This window comes from Lycorma delicatula, chromosome 9 (genome assembly GCF_047948215.1).
Source record: "Lycorma delicatula isolate Av1 chromosome 9, ASM4794821v1, whole genome shotgun sequence".
In the NCBI taxonomy this organism is placed as follows: Eukaryota; Metazoa; Arthropoda; class Insecta; order Hemiptera; family Fulgoridae; genus Lycorma; species Lycorma delicatula.
The window spans coordinates 31,126,985-31,147,805 of NC_134463.1; the positions used below are offsets into that span (position 1 = coordinate 31,126,985).

The 20,821-nt window shown below is 29.6% G+C and overlaps 1 protein-coding gene across 2 annotated transcripts in view; it reads right to left on the reverse strand.

Annotated features, from left to right (window-relative positions):
• Window positions 1–20,821, reverse strand: part of LOC142330060 (uncharacterized) — a 117,325-nt gene that overhangs the window by 90,063 nt on the left and 6,441 nt on the right. For both annotated transcript variants that reach the window (XM_075375095.1, XM_075375094.1), the window contains 3 exons: window positions 13,668–13,730; window positions 11,178–11,312; window positions 2,982–3,086 (listed from right to left, as the gene is read on the reverse strand). In XM_075375095.1, the coding sequence (XP_075231210.1) occupies window positions 2,982–3,086; window positions 11,178–11,312; window positions 13,668–13,730 (303 nt within the window). The remainder of the gene's footprint in view (window positions 1–2,981; window positions 3,087–11,177; window positions 11,313–13,667; window positions 13,731–20,821) is intronic.

The following is a 20,821-nucleotide window of genomic DNA, read 5'->3' on the forward strand; positions in this document are numbered from 1 at the left end:
AGGTCTATGGCTGAGTGCCTTGGAGCCCTCTCGAGCATGAGGGGGGTTGCTTTGGTGCAGTGAGGCTGTGGACACTCCGCTCCCGGTGCCTGAGGGCATTCCTCATGTTTTTAGTGATTATGGCTGACGATCGTTTGGGTAAGTAATATGTTGGTAAGTAGTTCAGTTGTGTTGTGTGTTAGATGGTGGGTGTGTGTTTTGTGTACTCTGGGTAAGATTGTGGAAATTTAATTAACTTTTGAGTGTGCTTTGGTGGATAAGTTATGTCTTGTGGCCATGTCTTCATGATTTTTGTGCGCTTGTCTTGTGCTGGCTTGATTGTATAAATGTGTGTGGTACATCTTAGTACCTGTTAGGTATGCTATTTTTTCTGGATGTTTTCCTCCTTTAAGTATTTGTGATGTGCAGTGTGTGCGTGTAGTGATCTGGTATGGATGATGTTTGCTTTTGGAGACCGAATATGTGTGTGGGTGCTTATCCCCCTCCTGAAGTAATATTTTATTAGCGGTTTTCCAGAAAGTGGGGTCAGCAGGGGTGGAGGTTTAGTCAGTAGTGCACAGGAATACATATGCATTTTCTACAACAGCTTGCGGAACCTGTTAACAAGTAGCAACACCTGTTAGCTTTGGCACCTGAAAATGGAGTTCCTCCACTTCAAAAAAAAAGAGTGCATATAAAAAGAAATTGACAAAGCAATTAAACACATAAAAGGGGGTGAAAATTTAATAATAGTTGGAGATTGAAAAACAAAAATTGGAAAAGGCAAGAAAGGGAATATTGTGAGTGAATATGGCTGGGCAAAAGGAATGAAAGAGGGAATAAGTTATTGAGTTTTGCACAAAGTATAATTTAGCAATTGCAAACACCCGTTTAAAAATCATAATAGAAGAATATACACGTAGAAAAAGCCAGGTGATACTGCAAGGTATCAGATAGATTATGTCATGGTTAAACAAAGATTTAGAAATCAACTCGTCAACTGCAAAGCTTATCCTGCAACAGACATTGATAGCGACCATAATTTAGTGATAATTAAATGTAGAATGGGGTTTAAAAACCTGAAGAAAAGATGCCAGATGAATCGGTGGAATTTAGAAAAGCTTGAGAAAGAGGAGGTAAAGAAAATTTTTGAAGAAGACATTGCAAGATGTCTAAGTGAAAAAAGGTAAGATAGAAAATATAGAAGAAAAATGGGAGAATAGTAAAAAGGAGATTCTTAAATCAGCAGAAGTAAGCTTAGGCAGAACAAAGAGAACTAGTACAAAACCTTAGATATCAAAGGATATATTGCAGCTGATGGATGAACGTAGAAAGTATAAGAATGCTAGTGATGAAGAAGGAGAAAGGAACTATTGACAATTAAGAAATATTATAAACAGAAAGTGCAAATTAGCAAAAGAGTTGTGGATTGAAGAAAAGTGCTCAGAAGTGGAAAGAGAAATAATCATTGGAAAAATAGATGGAGGATACAGGAAAATTAAGGAGAATTTTGTGGTATATAAATTAAAATCTAATAATGTGCTAAACAAAGATGGTATACCAATTTATAATATAAAGAAAAGGTCAGTCAGTGGGGGGAATATATTGAAGAGTTATACAGAGGAAATGAATTGGAAACTGGTATTATAGAAGAAGTCAAAGAGGATGAAAAAGGAGATACAATACTGAGATCTGAATTTAAGAAAGCATTAAAAGATTGGAATGGTAGAAAGCCTCCTGGGATAGATGGCATACCTGCAGAATTACTGCGCAGTGCAGATGAGGAGGCAATAGATAGATTATACAAACTGGTGTGTAATATTTATGAAAAAAGGGTTTCAGGAAATGTATAAGGACAAGGGAAGTAGTTTTAACATTCAGATTAATAGCACAAGGAAGATTAAAGAAAAACAAACCAAGAAACTGGGCATTTATAGACTTAGAAAAATAATTTGATAACGTAGACTGGAATAAAATGTTCAGCATTTTAAAAAATTAAGGGTTCTAGTATAGAAATAGAAGAACAATTGTTAAAATTTACAGGAACCAAACTGCAACACTAATAATCAAAGAACATAAGAAACAGGCTGTAATATAAAGGGAGTCCGACAAAAATGTTCCCTATCTCCGTTACTTTTTAATCTTTATATAGAATTAGCAGTTAGTGAAGTTACAAGGACAATTTAGATCCAAAGTAACATTGGAAGGTGAAAAGATAAAGATACTACGATTTGCTGATGATATGGTAATTCTTGCCAAGATTAAAAAAGATTTAGAAGAAACAATGAATGGTATGGATGAAGTCCTACACAAGAACTTCTGCATGAAAATAAACAAGAACAAAATGAAAGTAATGAAATGAGTATAAATAAAGTAGATGGACCACTGAATATAAAAATAGGACAAGAAAAGACTATGGAGGTAGAAGAATTTTGTTATTTGGGAAGTAGAATTATTAAAGCTGAAAGAAGCAGGAGCAATATAAAATACCAAAAAGCACAGGCAAAACAAGCTTTCAGTCAGAAATAAAATTTGCTTACATCAAAAATTAGTTTAAACATCAGGAAAGCATTTTTGAAAGTATGTGTTTGGAGTGTAGCTTTATATGGAAGTGAAACTTGGATGATCAGAGTACCTGAGAAGAAAAAATTAGAAGATTTTGAAATGTGGTGCTATAGGAGAATGTTAAAAATCAGGTGGGTGGATAAAGTGACAAATAAAGAGGTATTGTGGCAAACTGATGAAGAAAGAAGCATTTGGAAAAATATAGTTAAAAGAAGACAGACTTACAGAGCACACATTAAGGCATCCTGGAATATTGGAGGGACATGTAGATGGGAAAAACTGAGCAGGCAGGTAACGTTTAGAATATCTAAAACAAACTGTTAGGGATGTAGGATGTAGGGGTATATCAAAACGAAATGACTGGCACTAGATAGGGAATCTTGGAGAGATGCATCAAACCAGATGACTAAAGACAAAAAAAAAAAAAAACAACTAACCTGCGCAGATGGGGCAGCACTGTCCTATAGGTGTATACTGAGATCCAATACAATCAAGTTTAGGACATCTTACACTTTCACAACTACCTTCTCCTGTAGGATGATCTAAAATAAAATAAAAATATTTGTAAAATTTTAAATTCATTCTCTTTTTTACTCAAATTACTTGGTTTTAATCTAATCCTATCAGTAATAATATAACTTATCTGTTATGATTAGAGCTTTTCTATAATTCTGTAGAATCCAATAATAAATAAATAAATATTTATTCTGACCGAAACATAAAAACCCATTATATAGATCATGTCAATATATCATAAATTATAAATATAAAAACAAATTAAAAGATAAAAAATAAATGTGTTTAAAGTACTTATTAATTACTTAATTACAAGCACATGAAATACTGTTAAGGTAAATATATTAAATATAAAAAATTTCTACAAAATAATTCAGTACTTAGAAGTTGCTATTGAAAATTATTTTGAGCATGTTGAACAGGATACAGATAAATTGTGTTTTTTTTTGTTTTCTTTTAATTATTATATTTAATAATTCATCAATAAAGTATCTTTGCTTCCGTAAGAGACATTTTTTAATTACATTTTAAATAAAATGATGGGAAGATTTTTCAAATTGTTCAACAATTTATTAAAAATGGCAACAGAAGCATAATAAGGCGCTTTCCTGTAAGCTGAAGTATTCCGCTGAGTTGTACAAAAACAATTCTGTTTTCTGGTTTCGTAAAGGTGTAATTATTTTTTTAAGAATAGATGACCAATCTTTTTAGCAAGCACATTACATATTCATATATATAAACTCAAGGATAAGTTAACAAAAATTTTGATTTTCTAAATAAATGTCTACTCAACTCATACTTATGGACTCCATTTTTTGTATCTTAAAAACTCATTCCGGCTTTCTGAAGGAGCCCCAATAGATGCCATTACATTTTATGCAAGAATATATGTAAGCATAATTAATACTTAATAATGATGACAAGCCTAGCATTTTAGTAAGGTGCTTCAAAGCAAAACATGACAATTAAAAGCACAGTTAATTTTGTTTAACGTTGCATTAGTTATGTTCTTTTACTATTGAGATTAAAATTCAGTTTATCAAAAATGGTAGGTTTGAAGCTGAATAAGACCAACTCCTAAATTGAATTTTTCAAATTACAATTTATTTTTTCTTTGTTGGTAATGAGGTAGTAAATTATCAGAAGAAATACACTGTAGTAACTAATTTTTGCATCATATTTGTAATTTATTTAATTTTAACAGATAACAATAATAACATTAATGTTAAGTTGTTTAATTCAAGAATTTATTTAAATAGTTTGTCTCATTTGCTTAATATGTTCACTACTTTAATTTCAAAGTTTCTAGTGACTGAAAATTACTATTTTAGTTACAGTAAATAAGTTTTTTCAATGATTTTTGATAAAATGATGTTATTTCTTTAAAAAAAAAAAACAAAAAAACACTTATTTGCTATGGTTGAAATGACAACAGTGATCTTGATTATATGTTAATCACTTGCATGATTAAACTTACATAACATACATGTTTAAACACACTTTTATGTATTAGCACTTGATTAAAAGATAATTTTTTAAATTGAGTCCATTGAGTTCATTTAATTTTATTCTTTTATTTAAATTCAAGTGAGTGTTTATAAATAAAACAGTTAAATGTTCTATCAATTTTTATCTTGGTTCGAGTTATAGAAAAAGTACATAATTAATATAATTTTACGAATATAATTGTAATTTTTCTGCTCTTCCCATTCACAATACCAACAACATTATACTGAGTTTTAATAACAATGAATAAAGGAAAACTCTTAAAGAAGGATTTTAAAACTAGTAATTCTTTTTGTTTTAATATCACTGATTAAAATTTCACTAACCAATAAAGTGGGACCAACGAGAGAGAAGTTACATAAATGAAAAATAAACCCTCAACATAGCAGCTATGCTTTTGATGAATATTTAAACAATGAATTCTAGTTAGTATCTAGATTTTTATACGCCAGTTTAATAAAACTGATCTTACTGACTTGGAGACAGTTTGAACAAAAAGTTATGAGTATATAATGTTCCCTTTATGCTAGTTATGAAATTATTAGTACAGGTGCAGCTTAACTTCTATGGATCTAAAATGTCTATGTGGATTCCACCATGTTCAAAATACAGCTGTATGTGTAAGCTTCCATGTATGGCTGTTCATCTGCATATTTCAAGGGTGATCATTTCAAATGCAGACCAATCAGCGTCATGGAGCTGCTTGTTGTTGGCGCATCTGTGTTTTCGGATCTATTCTTTTACAAAACCCCAGAATGCATTGTCAGTTGTGGTGAGGTCAGAAATTCTTGCTGGCCAAGGCAATGAAGCTGGTAACTCTTGTTAACTCACATCCAATCAAGCAATCTGGAAAAATTTCATTGAAGTATCTGCAGACATTCAAAGCAAAATGCGCCAGAGCATCTCTTTTGCCACTCGTTCTGGAAGCAACTACTCATTGATCATTTTTAGATAATTGCACCATCGAAAACATAAGGACCAAGGAGATGTTCAAATGTCATCCTAGCCCAAATCATAACATGAGGTAGATGGTGTTCGATTTCCTCAAAAACGTGAGGATTGTCTTTTGCCTAGAAAAACCATTTCTGTTACAAGAGCTTCAATAAATCACACTCTCATCTGAGAACATGATGTTGTTTTTATCGTTTACTATCAAAGCGTTCAAGCAATAATTGACAAGCATAAACACACATTCAAGGTAACTGTCACACAACTCATTAACTGTGGCTGGACGAAAAAATTTAACATTCAAGTTCTTCCGCATAACAAAAACTCTGCAGAACGTTTGCGTATTGATCTTTGAATCAATGCCTTTACAGCAGCATATGTCTCAGCTCGAGTGCTCGGCCTCCCACTGTGTGGCACATCAAGAACACGTCCCACTGTAAAATCCTTCCTCTCCCATGTCAGTAGCGTTTGCCATGATGGTGACAATTTTCCAAACTGCACAGTGAAGTCATTATAATGTTCTCCTGTGTTTTACTAGTGTGTAGACAATCGTGGACCCACACACAAGCTAACAAATACTCGACAGTGAACGCACTCATATCCACCATCATTCCACATTTGAGTATGAGTAAGGTTATCCTAACATGAATGAACACACTGGCTAACATGATTCCCACCACCTTTTCAAGCAGTAGTGAGCAATATCAGCAGTGAGAATTGGCAGCAGTAGAGCCAGACTTAGCTGGATTTATAAAGTGTAAAGGGAGTTCCTGCCCACATAGATAATATTAAATTTCAATATCTTGATTATATTAAACTTTTATGCCTATTTAGTATGGCACTGGGTACAGGAGTATAGCACTAACTCTGATTTTGCTGCATGTATTTTTACATTCCTTCCAATTATATTAATAACTGATCTAATTTTCATTTAACAATTTACACTACCAAAGCAGTCAAATAAGAAATATTCCCATCCTCATTATCAAAAGGTTCCCATCCACTTTATCAAAAGGGCACCTTTTGATAATGAGGATGATATGTATGAATGTAACTGAAACGCAGTTATGTTCAGTCTCAGGTTGGCCATTCCTGAGATGTGTGGTTAATTGAAACCCAACCACCAAAGAACACTGTATCCAAGATTAGTATTCAAATCCATTTACTAGGATTTGAACCTCCAACTACTACACTAATCCGGTGGGTTAAAAAAGGGCAATTACCTACCTTTTGTCACTGTCAAAAAATTACAAAAAAATAATAGACATTTATTTTTAATTTGTTACACATTAACAAATTTTCAAAACAATAACTCACTCCATGTGACTAGAGTATAATCTGGAAAAACATAGGCTGAAACTGTTTATGCAGTATTTTGAAATACTTTAGTTTTTTCATTAATTGAACAAAATGGAAACATAAGCTTAGTAATTGTTCATTTTAAATAAAAATTGCTGACAACACAATTTTCAGACTTTCACATCACGCGGCTTTCTTCTGATGCAAGGCTTACACACACACATATAATATTTTTTTGTTTATTTAATTCAATGATTCTAACTAAACTGTGCATGCATAACGTATCTCATTTATGAAATATGTAGCAATACTAGTGGCCAATTTAAATACCATTATATTCTTTAAACGTTATTCATTTATTTAACTCTACCATTCAACTACGACGTTACAATATAGCAGACAACTACAGCAGTTGTACATTGTGTTATACTAGCACTCCTTGTGGTGAGAGAGAGTACTAATGATGCATTATACCTGCTTAGTCACTAGTTTATTTACTGCATTTTTTGGGTTGGGGTGTGTGATTTTGCAAAATTTTTTTTTTTGAAATATTATTTTTTAATTGTTAACAAATGTGCCTAAGTAAAATAAAACTTTAATTAGGCAAAATCTCGAGATACTGAGGGTGGTGACTTTGCTCTACAGCCACACCCCCTTGACTTTTTAAGTTGAAAATTGAATGGCATCAATGCCCCATATATAGAAGTAATCTGACCAAGTTTGGTCAAAATTTGTCAAGTAGTTCTGGAGATAAAAGATGTGAAACACCAAACACACACACGCCAACATTTACATCCAATTTTTGTGTTTTTTTGATTCCTTAGGTGTCAAAACGTTTTCTGGTGAAAACCCCATATGCCCAAATTGAACTGATTACAATACTTTCCCTTCTAAAGCTATAGCTCTGCTTTAGCACTAGGCAGGAAAGTAAAAGTTTATACAAAGCAGTTTTCAGAAATTTTTATTTATATGATTAAGAAAATCCACTGTTTCCATTTTTAAATATTAACATTTTTACATGCGTGAATTCTATACTAATCAAAAATTCAGTTAAAGTAAAAACCTTGTTATTTTTAACACCATGTAGAAATTTATTTTATCAGAATAGACTGATAACAGAAATTATTCAATAAAATAATGATAAAAAATATTTCCTTTTCAGTCATGTACTAATTATAAATATATGGAGCATTGGTTATAACCCCATTAATAAAATAGCAAACTTAGGCATTATAAATATATAAACACCTAAACATGACATATACAAAATGCTATACGCGATTATAAAAGTAAAAGAATTCCAATCCAATTGTAAAGTATAAATACAAAATGTGGGCCTTTAAACTATTTTTTAATTTTTTTTATTAATCAATATACATGGAAATATTCTTTTGTAATCCAGAAAAAAGGTTTGTGTTCAAAATCAGGATGAAATAAAAGTGATTCATGAACTAACAGCAGAAATGCTATGCCACTTGCAAAAAATCAAACTCAGCAATGTCAGAAATGCTCATTCCCAATACAAATCTAAAACTATTGTTTTAATTTAAGCAACAACCAGAGTTAATTTTTTTAATCAATAGAGATAATTTTGGATATTTGATTTACAATAAAAAAAATACACCATGATAATAAACTCTAGGGAAACTAAGTACTTAGTACAAATAAGTATACAGTAAATAAGTACTGTATAAATAAAAATAATTATTATTATTAAATCTTGCTTATTTAATAACATAGATCAACAAAAAAAAAAATTAATATGGAACCGAGAAAAAAGTAGATGAATTAGAATGTATCTTTTATTCTGAATCTTAAAATGAAATCAGTTTTTTTCATCAGCCTCAGATTTTTAGTTATGACCCTTTATAATATTGAGAAACTTCTTAAATAGAATATAAAAATAATAATAATATTACAATTAAAATTCCTAATTTTATTTTGCAGACATTTATATTTATCTTAATTTCTTTTTTCTTATTTTTCTTTTGTGTTCAGTGAAGTCTTCTGTTTTTATCATCCAGCAGTAGTCACTTATCATAGATTCAACCCATCTGCCTTGATAACATTGTTCCATCTGCAATATATCTTGGTGGAATCTTTCTTCTTGTTCATCGCTGATGTCACCCAAGTTTAAAGGGAAAAAGTCCAGATGAGAATGTAAACAATTAATTTTCAATGACATTCTGCAGCCTAAATTTTTGTAGTTCACAAACAGTTCATTTATAACCTGATCATAGTTTTCTTTTCAAGAAAACCAGAAACAACATCTTTGAATAACTTCCATGATGCTAGTTCTTTAGGATCCAGTTTACTGTAAATATATTTTCAATAATTAATTTTCTTATTTGTGACCCAATGAATATTCTCTTTTAATTTGTCTTCATTTAATTGTGAAAAATCCTCAGCTAAATATTTATATTTAGCCAGGTCCATCTTTGTTTAATGCTTTTACAAAATTCTTCATCAGAGCTAGTTTTATTTGTCAAGGTAGTAAATTAATACAGTCTGCTTTGAGAAGGGGAACATTGACATTTTCCTATCCTGGGGGTAAACTAATTTTTTTATCTGATTTTGTTTATCTGTAGCCTCACTAGCCCACAAACAGAAGAAACAAATATATTTTGTAAAGCCACTCTGGAGATCGAGAAGAAGCCCTATTACTTTCAGGTCAGCAGTGATTCGCCATGAGTGTTTATCACACTTAATAGCTTTTAAAATTTTTGACATACTTTCATATGTTTCTTTCATTCCTACAGCAAGGGCTACCGGTATAGAAGAAAACTTAGTTCAGATATTAGCCCTCTAACATCATGGCAGAAACAAATTAAACCATCTCTTCAAAAGTATTTCAGTAAATTTTCATTTCAATTTCAATTTCTATAAACTGAAATTTTAGTATCCTTGTTTAATAAATACCAATCTTTAAGACGTGAACCTAAGAGTTCTGCTTGTTTCGAAAAATACAAATTATGAATTAGTTCCTCAGTTCTGCTTGTGTGATGAGGTGAGGTTCAATATTTGATTTTTCTGGAATGTAATTAATATCTATTGAAGTTGAGGATTCATTGGCTGAGCCCTCTGACGAATCAGAAATTTCTTTGCAAGAAGTTGGAGCAATCAGAATCAGTAGATCAACACTATGAAGTACTGGTCTCATAGCTGAACGAACATTTTGGTATGCAATACTGCTTATATTGTTTGAATTGAAAACAGTAACATTTTTTAAGCAAAATTAACAGTCATCATAATAGTTAGTAGGGTCTCACCAAATCATACGTACTCCAAAAGGCAAATACTCTTTTTTTCCTTTTAACCACTAGGTTAATTTAACATAGCAAATGATGTTTGCAACATGTGGAGCCCAGGATTTATTTTGGTCTGCCAAGGGACAATCAAAATAATGTTTGTAATCAGCAGATTCGATACTGGTTTTCGTTGACTTATTGTGGTGAATTCTCCGCAAACATAACAAAAAAATACTTAGAGAATTTTTAAAAGCCCAATTTTTATTCATTGTAAAATTCAAATTGTTTTAATGAATGAAAGTAAATTAAGATATTACAGAAATATTTAATCTTAAACATTCCAAAAACTTAATCTTAAATGTTTCAAAATAATTAAATTTTAATTTATAAATACTTAATTACTTAAAATACTTCATAAAATTGTTTCACCATGGAGTGCAATAAAGCACAGTGCAATACACACACACACACACACACACACACACACTCTCTCTCTCTCTCTCTCTCTCTCTCTCTCTCGCACGTACACATGCGCCCACTCACACACACACACACACACACACACACACACCCACAAATCTTGATGTTAAATACAATAATACCAAAAGTTGTTTTATCATAAAAATCTTTCACTAAATTTATGGCACTTATGAAATAATCTTTATAATATGTGTATGATACAACCACTACCACAAATAAAGAACACGCAAATCATACCAAGAGCTGAATTCATACTGAAGAAAATTTCATCACATTGAATTACTCATTACTTGACCCACTGACATGTCTTTACATGTCTGGCTTGACATGAAATGATATCATTCGACTGTTATGTATCAAATATAGATCTACAGCATGCATCACAATGTAAATCAGATGTGAATAAGCAAATATATTGACATTCTAACTTATTTGTATTGTTTGTTTCATGAATGATGAAACAAATAAATTTAAGGGGTTGTAACTTAAGGACATTACGTGATGGGTTGTTTCCAAATACATATTCAGATTCAGCATATATAATACTATATAGAATACCTACTCCCTTTTCAGTTCCAAATTTTATGTTGAACATTGTAATCTTTGCTTTAAAATAAATAAAAGTGTAATGGTTACCTCGAGTACAATTTTCAGTTTGTTTACATCCAATACTACCACTAAAACAACGGCAATAAGTACAAGAATCTGGATACCATTCTTGTTGATCTAAATATACCTGACCCCCAAATTCACAATTTTTTCTGCTGTTCTCTGTAATAATAAAAAAACATATATATATTAAATTATGGTAAACTAGTACGACCAATAATAATTAAAATATACAATATGAAACTCTCAAAGTACTCTTCCCTGGAAATAAACAATGAAGAAACAAGGAGTTTAAAATATTTCGTTAATTATATTTGTATGAACAAATCAAATGATCAATGCAAAACAGATATTACAATTACAAAAGTAATGAAAATAAAATAAATTTGCTCAATTTGTAATTTGATTTCAGAATCAGATTTTAAAATTGTGGTGTTACTATTAAGATTTAATAATTTTTAAGAAGATTTTTTCTATTTATTTATTTTATTTATTTTTTTTTTTTTAATAATAACTGTTTACAGAAGAAAAATGTTTTGATGTTGATATTCAATAACCTTGTAATCAATTTAATGTAAATGAATTACTTAATCTTCAACTGATACTTACGCAAAATTCTCTAAAGATTATCTTAAGAGTCGGTGTATGTCAATATAAATGTTTATTAATTTATTAAAAATGTTTATTAAAAATAAAATTAACAAAAAATTTCCTTGCAAAAGAAGCATCAAAAATCATTTACAGGTAACACTGTTTAACTAAGGAAAATTAAAATGAAATTTTATTTACATTTAAAGCTTAATTTTGTACACCCTTATTTTAGTTTAATGAATGTAAATCAGCTCATTATTGGCTGTGATACCATCAAAAACAAAGTCTTTGCCCAGTGATAGTTTTCTCCTTTTCCAAAAAGAAGTACTAATGCTTCGTATGAAGTGAAGTTCATTTCATAATTGATATTTCGTCTCTCCATGAAAATCACCTTTGAAAGAATTAATATTTACAAAAACAAACTTTTAAACAAAATAATTAGACACTTCATTTCAAACTAAACACAAGTATCAGAACAATGCGTGTATAGTTCAAATTGTAATCATCAATAAAGTGAATGTAGATGGACAAAATAGCGACCTGGCGGTGACTAATCAAATTACTTTGCTTTGATAACTATTTATTTTATTATTTTTTAGTTTCATTCTTAAAATTAAAAGCATTTTAAGGAAAGATTAATTAATGTATTTATACCTCACATTAATTGGATACACTTATACAGCACTCAGTTGACCAGTTTCAAACATACTATTTCTATAACATAAATAAGATTAATGAAAAATTTACATTGCACAGTGTGTGAATTTCCATTTGTTTTATTTTATTATTATAAACTCAGACATGCTACTGCACAAATTTTAGCAAGTAAGATGAGATGAAAAAAATTTTAGGTAAAAGGAATATTAAACTCTTGCTGGAAATTGAACCTGATTCATTACATGCTTACTGATTTTCAGATAAGACATTGATTTCAGATTTACATTCAGCTAAAAACACTTATCTTTTAGCTTATTTTACATCTTGCAAATTATTAAGAGGTAAACAGTTAATAAATTTTTGTATCTTCTTTATATTTACACACACGAATTAGCAAGTTAATACAATGGGTATAACCTAGCATAATTTAAATAGGATCCATCTTTTTTTTCCCCCTATTCCTCTAGGTCGGTCCAGACTGTTGGGTATAACTTCACCCAGATGAGTGTCTGGTTATTCGAACAAGCCTTCCCACCAACCGGCTGTATATCTGGCATGGTAGGTCGGCTCACCGGTCAGCTCTTTTGAGGAGTCTTTATTGTGTCCTTTCTTAATGCCATGTCTGGACATATCTGCCCAAAACACAGCGCCGGGTCTTTTCTCTTTTACTGTGCCTACCATCCCCAGAGGATCATAGGCACTGGCACACCTGGGTATGCCCAGCCCTCACCTCTGGGGCTGTCCTCCCGTTCCTATACTAATAGCCCCGGCACCGCTCCTCTTGATTTTTACTCCTGATTACCTCCGGGGCATATATGTTGACTCTCCTCCAATGTTCATTGTTTTTTAACATGTAGTTCACAAGGGTATCTGGTGTGCACTGTGCAATACCCGTCCTATTTCGTCGTATGTCCCACTTTCGGAATTTGAAGACTGTATGTTCAACAGAGTCCTCGTCTTCGCAAAACATACATGACGGTGATGCAAATCTGCCTATTTTATGCAGATAATAAAAAATAGTTTGCAAAAATAAAAAAATAGGATCCACCTAGTCATGTTTATCATCACTTCATGATTGAATAATTTTTTTTTCAAATTTAGAATTAATTTTAGACATAATAATATTATTCCTCCAAGAATTTATAAAAATAAGCCCATAAGAACAGAATAAATAGATTATCTTTAAAATAAAGATAATCTTTGTTGAATAATTTTTTTTTGGAAATAACTGGTTAAAATATAATTTAAAATATGTAAGTACATACAAACCATTTTCATTGTAAGTTCTTGAAAGAGACCAGTCAGAACCTGGAGCACTGTTAACTCCTAGAGCTGAAACAAATATATTTCAATGTAATATATTCTCCATTAAAATTAGTGAAATACTTATAGATTAATTATGCCCCTCCACACAAACAAATATCAGTTTTAGTCAACATAAAAACTTGAGTATAAAGGTACTGCACAAAGAAATTTTTATATTTTTTTTATGAATATGAAATGGAAATTTTACAGCATATAAAAAATGCCATGCCTGACTGGGATTCAAACCTGAGACTTCCAAATGAAAGGCTGAGATGCTACCATTTTGCCACAGAGATAGAAGCTAATTGCTTCGCTTTGATACTTAATCAGTAAAGGAAACCAAACAAGACAACTGTGGGAATAGAATGATAAGGAAGAACTGGTAATGAAAAAAAGCTGGCAAATCCTACAGCATGCATGATTTTCCTGGCTAACCAGTCAAGTCATGCAACTCTTATTTCATTCCAAAAACGTTTTTGGCTACACTGATATGGTTCGGCAATTAAATTCAACAGTTAAATGTTAATCTTATATTTTCAATGAAGTATCATCATCTTAATATGAAACAATTACCAACAAAACTTATCTGACAAAAAAAATAGTTTAAAATAAATTAGGATCGAAATAGTAAAAACACTTTTTTCTTACTTTTTTTTAAAAACTGGGGTCTCCAAATCAAAGGGTTAATTTATATGTCTAATGTGCTCTAAAATTAGTTACAAATAAATTAAGATCAAAAAAATACAAAAAAATGTTTTGATTTCTTTTTTAAATTTGGAATCCCTGCATCAAAAAGAAGTTTTTTAGTAACTTTGATATTTATAAAAATAAGCTTTAAACCTCAAAATTTTTAAATTCAAATAATTTTTTTTTTTTTTAGTTCTGGGGACTCCCTTACTCTAGAGTGAAAAATCAGATAAGATTTCTTTAAAAGAAAATTACCCTTAGGTTGTAATAATAAATTAAAAAATGTTTAAAAACTTTTTATTAAAAAAACAATAATAGTAATTTAGAGACAGCATCATAATTCAAAAAAATTTTTTTTTCAAATTTTGAAGTTCCCAAATCAAGTGAACAGTCTCTAATACACATTAAAATTAGTTTTAGAGTTGAAAAAAAAAGTTTTTTTTTTTAAATGAGTGCCCTGGAATTAAGACTATTCTCTAATGACTATGTTTTAAAATTAGTACTAAATAAACTAAATTGAAAACTCCAAAAAATTTTTTATATTTTTTTTTTTATTTTACATTAGGAGCCCCGCATTAAGGGGTCATTTTGTGACTTTTATGCTTACAATTTTTTTTTTTATTTTGGAGGCTCTTACTCTATAATAATTGGGTAAAATTAATGTTAAAAAACAACTCCAAAGTGACAATGCTAATTTTTTTTTTTAAATTATTCAAAAATATTGAAAAAATAAAAAGATACAGCCATAATATAAATAAATTGAAATGTAATTTTTTAGGAGGGGACAAAATTTTTTCCAATTCTTTTAAAAAATATACTAGACATTTGGAAATAATGAAATATCACTATTTTCACATTTTATGCAATGGGTTTTTACATTGAGCTTTTAAACTTCTAAAAAATTCAAAAAATGATTTTTCAGTCATAGACTATAGGAATGGAATAGTAGAAAAACCTTTAGTCATTTAAAGCCCCAAAGATGTAGAAAATAGTCATATAAAAATTTCCGTTAACTCCTTTTCTGAAACAAAATTAGCTAAAAAAGAAAAAAGGTCAAGAATTTTTTTGGGGGATGGGGTGAATATTAAAAAAAAAAATTGAACTTTATACTGAAAGGGGACTCAACTTTTGTTAATATCTTTTGATAAAATGCACCAGTAAAATGTTTTAATTTTATTTTGGTCAAAACAACCCCATCCCTTTTTCAAAATTTGCAAAAATTTTATATAATAAATTCCTTTGAGGACAACATTGTCCTACCCAAATTTAGAGAAAATTGGTTCAAAGAGTTTGGAGTTATTAAGCTTCAAACAGGTCCATATGTATCTACATATGGGTAGGTTAAATTGTTGGTCATTCTACATATAGGTAGGTTATGGGTAGGTTAAACTGTTGGCTACTTGTAATGTAATAAAAGAATAAACTTTTTTTAAATAATAAAACCAACTTTAAAAAATGCATAAAATAAAAAATAATTTTTTTAAAACTCTTCTTCAAAATTTTGAATTAAAATTTTTTGATAAATTAATACCAAACTACTATCAACCATTTGCTAACCCTTCATTTGGACCCAAATTTTAAAAAGGAGTAAAGAAATGTACAATTACTATTTTATTAAGGTATTTTTTAATTTTTTTTAAATTTACTTCATTTAAACTTCATTTTATTTTATTTTTTTTAAATATGAATAGACTAAGATAAAAGCTAACAAGAAACCTAGGCAGGAAATACAGTACACAAAAAATCTGTTTCTTGATAAATATAAGGAAACTAATATAGATAAATGACATAAAGACACTATCATTGTGACTCTTTGGAATTCAATTATATGTATTATTTACCTTAAGTTTTTTGATTAATTATTTCAAGTAAAAATATTTAAAATAGTGACATCTGTTACATGTCATAGCAAAACCACTCCAGTAGTAGCCCATGATATTCCTTACAAAAAATTGTAAGCATCTCTAATAAAAATACATCTTTTCTATGAAGGCTGTGTTATATAGATCTAGCTGTTTACTGTAATTTATAATATGGGATCACTATACAAAATGAGCTGGTATATTTAATGAATTTAACAGAATTCTTCTGCTCTTCTTTTGGCAGAAAGGGGTATTTATTTTTTATTATTAGTAAGGGAGTAGTTAAGTAAATTTTAAAATTTAGTTTTTATCCAAAATATTTTGTGAAACTTTGTGTACTATTGCTCATTTTTTAAACTAGAAACAGTTTAAACATTTTTCATTCAGAATGCATTTTTTTAAAATTAAAAAAATACAAAAATCATGGCTGGAATATTTTTTTGGAATCTATGACATAAGACGTTTTACCCAATTATGAAGATAATACAAATTATTATTATTACAATTTTTACTTTCCCGTCTAGATAGCACTATATCTCTAGAAGGGAAAGTATTGCAATCGGTCCAATTTGGGCATATGCGGTTTTCACAGGATCTTGACGTTTTGTCACCTAAGGAACCAAAAAAATTGGACAGAAATTTTCAGGTTGGTAATGTTCATATGTACAAGTGTGTGTTTGATGTTGGCCTCTAAATCACCTTATATCTCCAGAACTACTGATTTTGACTAAATTTGGTAAGATTACTCCTACATATGGGGCATTGATGCCATTAAATTTTCATCTTAAAAAGTCACATGGGTGGGACTGTACAACAAGGTCACCCTCAGTATCTTGAGATTTCAACTAATTAAGGTATCATACTTACTAGCCACCACAACTTGAAAATTTTAATATTAATAATACACCAACATTTCAACGCACATGAATGATATGAAATTTACAAACATTTAAGACTTGACAAAAATTATGTATTAGACAATCACGTCGTGAATTGAATATATTACTCAATTACATCCTTAAGTAGTTTCCTAACCATTCAAAAACATGTGACAACAATTCTGCTACAGAAAGTGATGATAATTTAAGCTTCACAAGATCCTATGAAAGAAACAATTCCATAATTTAAAAGTGAGTCTTTGATAACTTATTATATCAGTGAACACTAATTTTTACTTCATTTGACTATTCCTAAACCTCTATAAAATAAAAATAATTAAAGAGTAACATTGGAGAAGAGCATTCACTCACTACTTCAGTTAGCTAATTAGTAAGTAAAATTCCAATAAAAGTCATACGTTCTGGCTAAAGTAAACTGCATTTCTTACAACCTGATGGTTCTACAAAATCTGGATTATCTCACACAGTAATAACCAGTAGATTGAAGAGTATAAAGTAAGGACTAACCAGCTGGGTTAGTCTAGTGGTAAAACTCATCATAACAAAATCAGCTGATTTTCAAAGTCGAGAGTTCTAAGGTTCCATGTAAAGGCAGTTGCTTTTATATGGATTTGAATACTAGACTGTGGATACTGATGTTTTTTGGTGGTTGGGTTTCAATTAACCAAACATCTCAGGAGTGAGTGACCTGAATCTGTTCAGGGCAAGTTTACCGGTACATTTACACTTATATTTGCAGTTGCAGGCTTGGCAGCCAGTAGCAGTAATTGCTTTTGCCTACACACATACACCTAGATCTGGCAACAACTGGAAAAACTGGTTGAAATATATATAAAGTAAGGTCAAAACCATGCTTAATAAACTGATTTTGATAGACCACTGAAATTAAACAACACTGGGTGCAAATATGCTGTTGGCAATTATAAGTAACTAATAATAAAAGCACTCAACACAAACTAAAATTTATTTAAAAAAATAATAAGTAAAATAAAAGATAAAGATAAAGATAATAAGTAATATAAATGTTCAAGGGCTGCTAGCTAAATTTTTATCACTAATGTAAGAATAAATTCAAGAAAACAGAATTAAAATAACCAACAACAAAAAAATAATAACTTTTCTATTCTCCTAGAAAAATTAAGTTTGGTACAATTTTTTTATTAATTGTTTAAGCAATAAACTAACTGCTCCTAAAACAGACTGTTTTCTCAAAAAACTTAATGATAATTTTTTTACATCAAATGACAACACTTTTCTGAAATTTTCCATTTATTTAAATGATTCCAGCATATGCCTCAATTTTATAATATTTTTACAGTGAAGGACCCCTAATTATCAAAAAAAACCTCATTTCCTATGCCCCAAAAACCTTAATAGCCAAAACACATGCTTAATGAACGTAATACCTAAAACGTGTTTAGTAAAAAAAAACTTAGACTATAATTGCACATGTTATTTTTTTTATTTTTTTTAATACAGGCATCCCCTAAGTTTTAGCTTTGCTGTAACTTCTACTATTTAATAAAATTATCCCATATACAGAACAATAGAAGAACTTTTGATACCATGATAAGTATAAAACAAAGATATACATTTTTTACATACTTTTAAAAATTAACATTTTATACAACTGATTTTTATCACACTTTATCACTTTGCTTTGAACTTGGGTGAAAGTGATTACAATTTGAATGAAATGAAATGAAACTTGAATGAATGTGATAACTCTAAACTAATATTACATGGTTTAAATTATAGTGATAAATGAGTTATTTCTTTAATATATTACAGGCTAATTTAACTTTATGGTTTTGAAAGTTAATGTAGCATAACTGCACCATCTGTACTTCTCACATTTAATAAAGAAAAAATAGCCTGACTTACAAACAAAAATAAATCTAGAATATTTCCATCTTGAAATATTCAGTTAACATTTTACTAATTTCTGTTTTTATCATTTTATATTAATAAAAAATTAAAAGAAAACAAAAGGAAATTTATCAGTAAAAAGTTGACTAAACTTAAGAATGAGTAATAAAAAATTAAAACTCATCCTCTATAAAAAGAACAGTAGAACTACATATATTTATTGATTATAGGAAAGGTTATAAACTGTTCCTTCAACACGTTAACCCATCTCTAGGAGTAATATCTTGAAAAATAAAAGGATGTAAAGTAAGGAAAAATATTAAAGTGAAGATTAAATATTGATATTTAGCAAACAATGTGTTTTAAAAAATTAAATTTCTACAATTTGACTAGAGTATACTTTTTTAGATATGTTTTAAAAAAAAGTTCGCTAAGACTTAGTAAGCTTTCCCTCTACACTACCCTTCTTCAGAAATATGAGCAAAGCTATTTTATAACTTTCACCACAAAAAGAGTAAACTTTTAAAAACTCATTTATATAATACAAGTTCCTAACTCCTGCTTAATATACAAATTCCCACAGAACAAAGTTAATTTATTCATATGGATGTCCTACTGGGTGAAATGATTTATTCAGTTTTTTTAAACCAATTTTTTCAAACAGACAATTTTTATACATCAGTTTGATGTGAAAGAAATCTTTCTAGTTTTAGAAGCCCTCTATATATATATATATATATATATATATATATCCTGGAATTTATAAGGTAATAATGTTTTTACTTTCACAGCTGTAGCTGTAACAGGAAAGTATGTAGATCAGTAAAACAAAAAATCTAAAAAAAATTGATCTTTTTTCAAGTTTTGTGCCTTAAGGAGACATTTAGAAAAATTAGATTTAAATATGTTATAATTTGCGAAAACACTTTTTATTCCAATGCTAGTTGGAATCAGTTAACAATTTTAAAAAGTTATTTTTTTTAATTTATCATCACCACTTAGTGATAATATTCTTAAAAATTAATTTTACTCGAATGCTTTCCCTTGAGTATCAGAGTTCCCAAAATAATTTTTTTTTTCACACTTTCATTCTTTTAATGCTCAAAAAATATTTTGTTAAACAGTAAAGTCACTAAAATAACTCAATGCCACTCCACTGACAGGGGAGCTTCCAAATTTTTTAAAATCGCAATCCTTTAACGGTTCTTTATTTTAGCAAAAAATCATAAACCTTTGTCATTTTGCCCATTTTTTGCGTATTTTTATCCATGCAATGAAATATGACAAAAAACTAATTTACGTACCTATTTATATAAATCTGAATTATGTGAATCATGAAAATCTTATCATGTAAATCAGAATCTTATCATGAGACTCATTCTCTGAATCGCTATCACCTTAATCATTAAAATGTTCTATTATATCACTATCATTTACACGTGATGTATAGGTCATGTTGTACTAATAAATATCCCTTGTAATACCTAATTATCATATCAGTACTGTAAAACCCTAATACGTAATTCAAATAACACGAAGATAGTTTATTTGCATAAAAAATTACAAAAGTTAGGTTACAATAAACAACTCTGTTATTTGTAATTTACGTACGGTCACATCCACAGACACAAACAGTTGGGAATAAAAATATGTCCAAAAAATTCCACGAAAATTATAGTAAAATAATGTGTTAGTAATAACGTGTTATTATAAAACTAACACGAACTTAAATTACGGAACGATTAAAAACAACGAAAATAAAATCGTGGTACAGCGGTCCAGAACGCTACGATAAAAGACA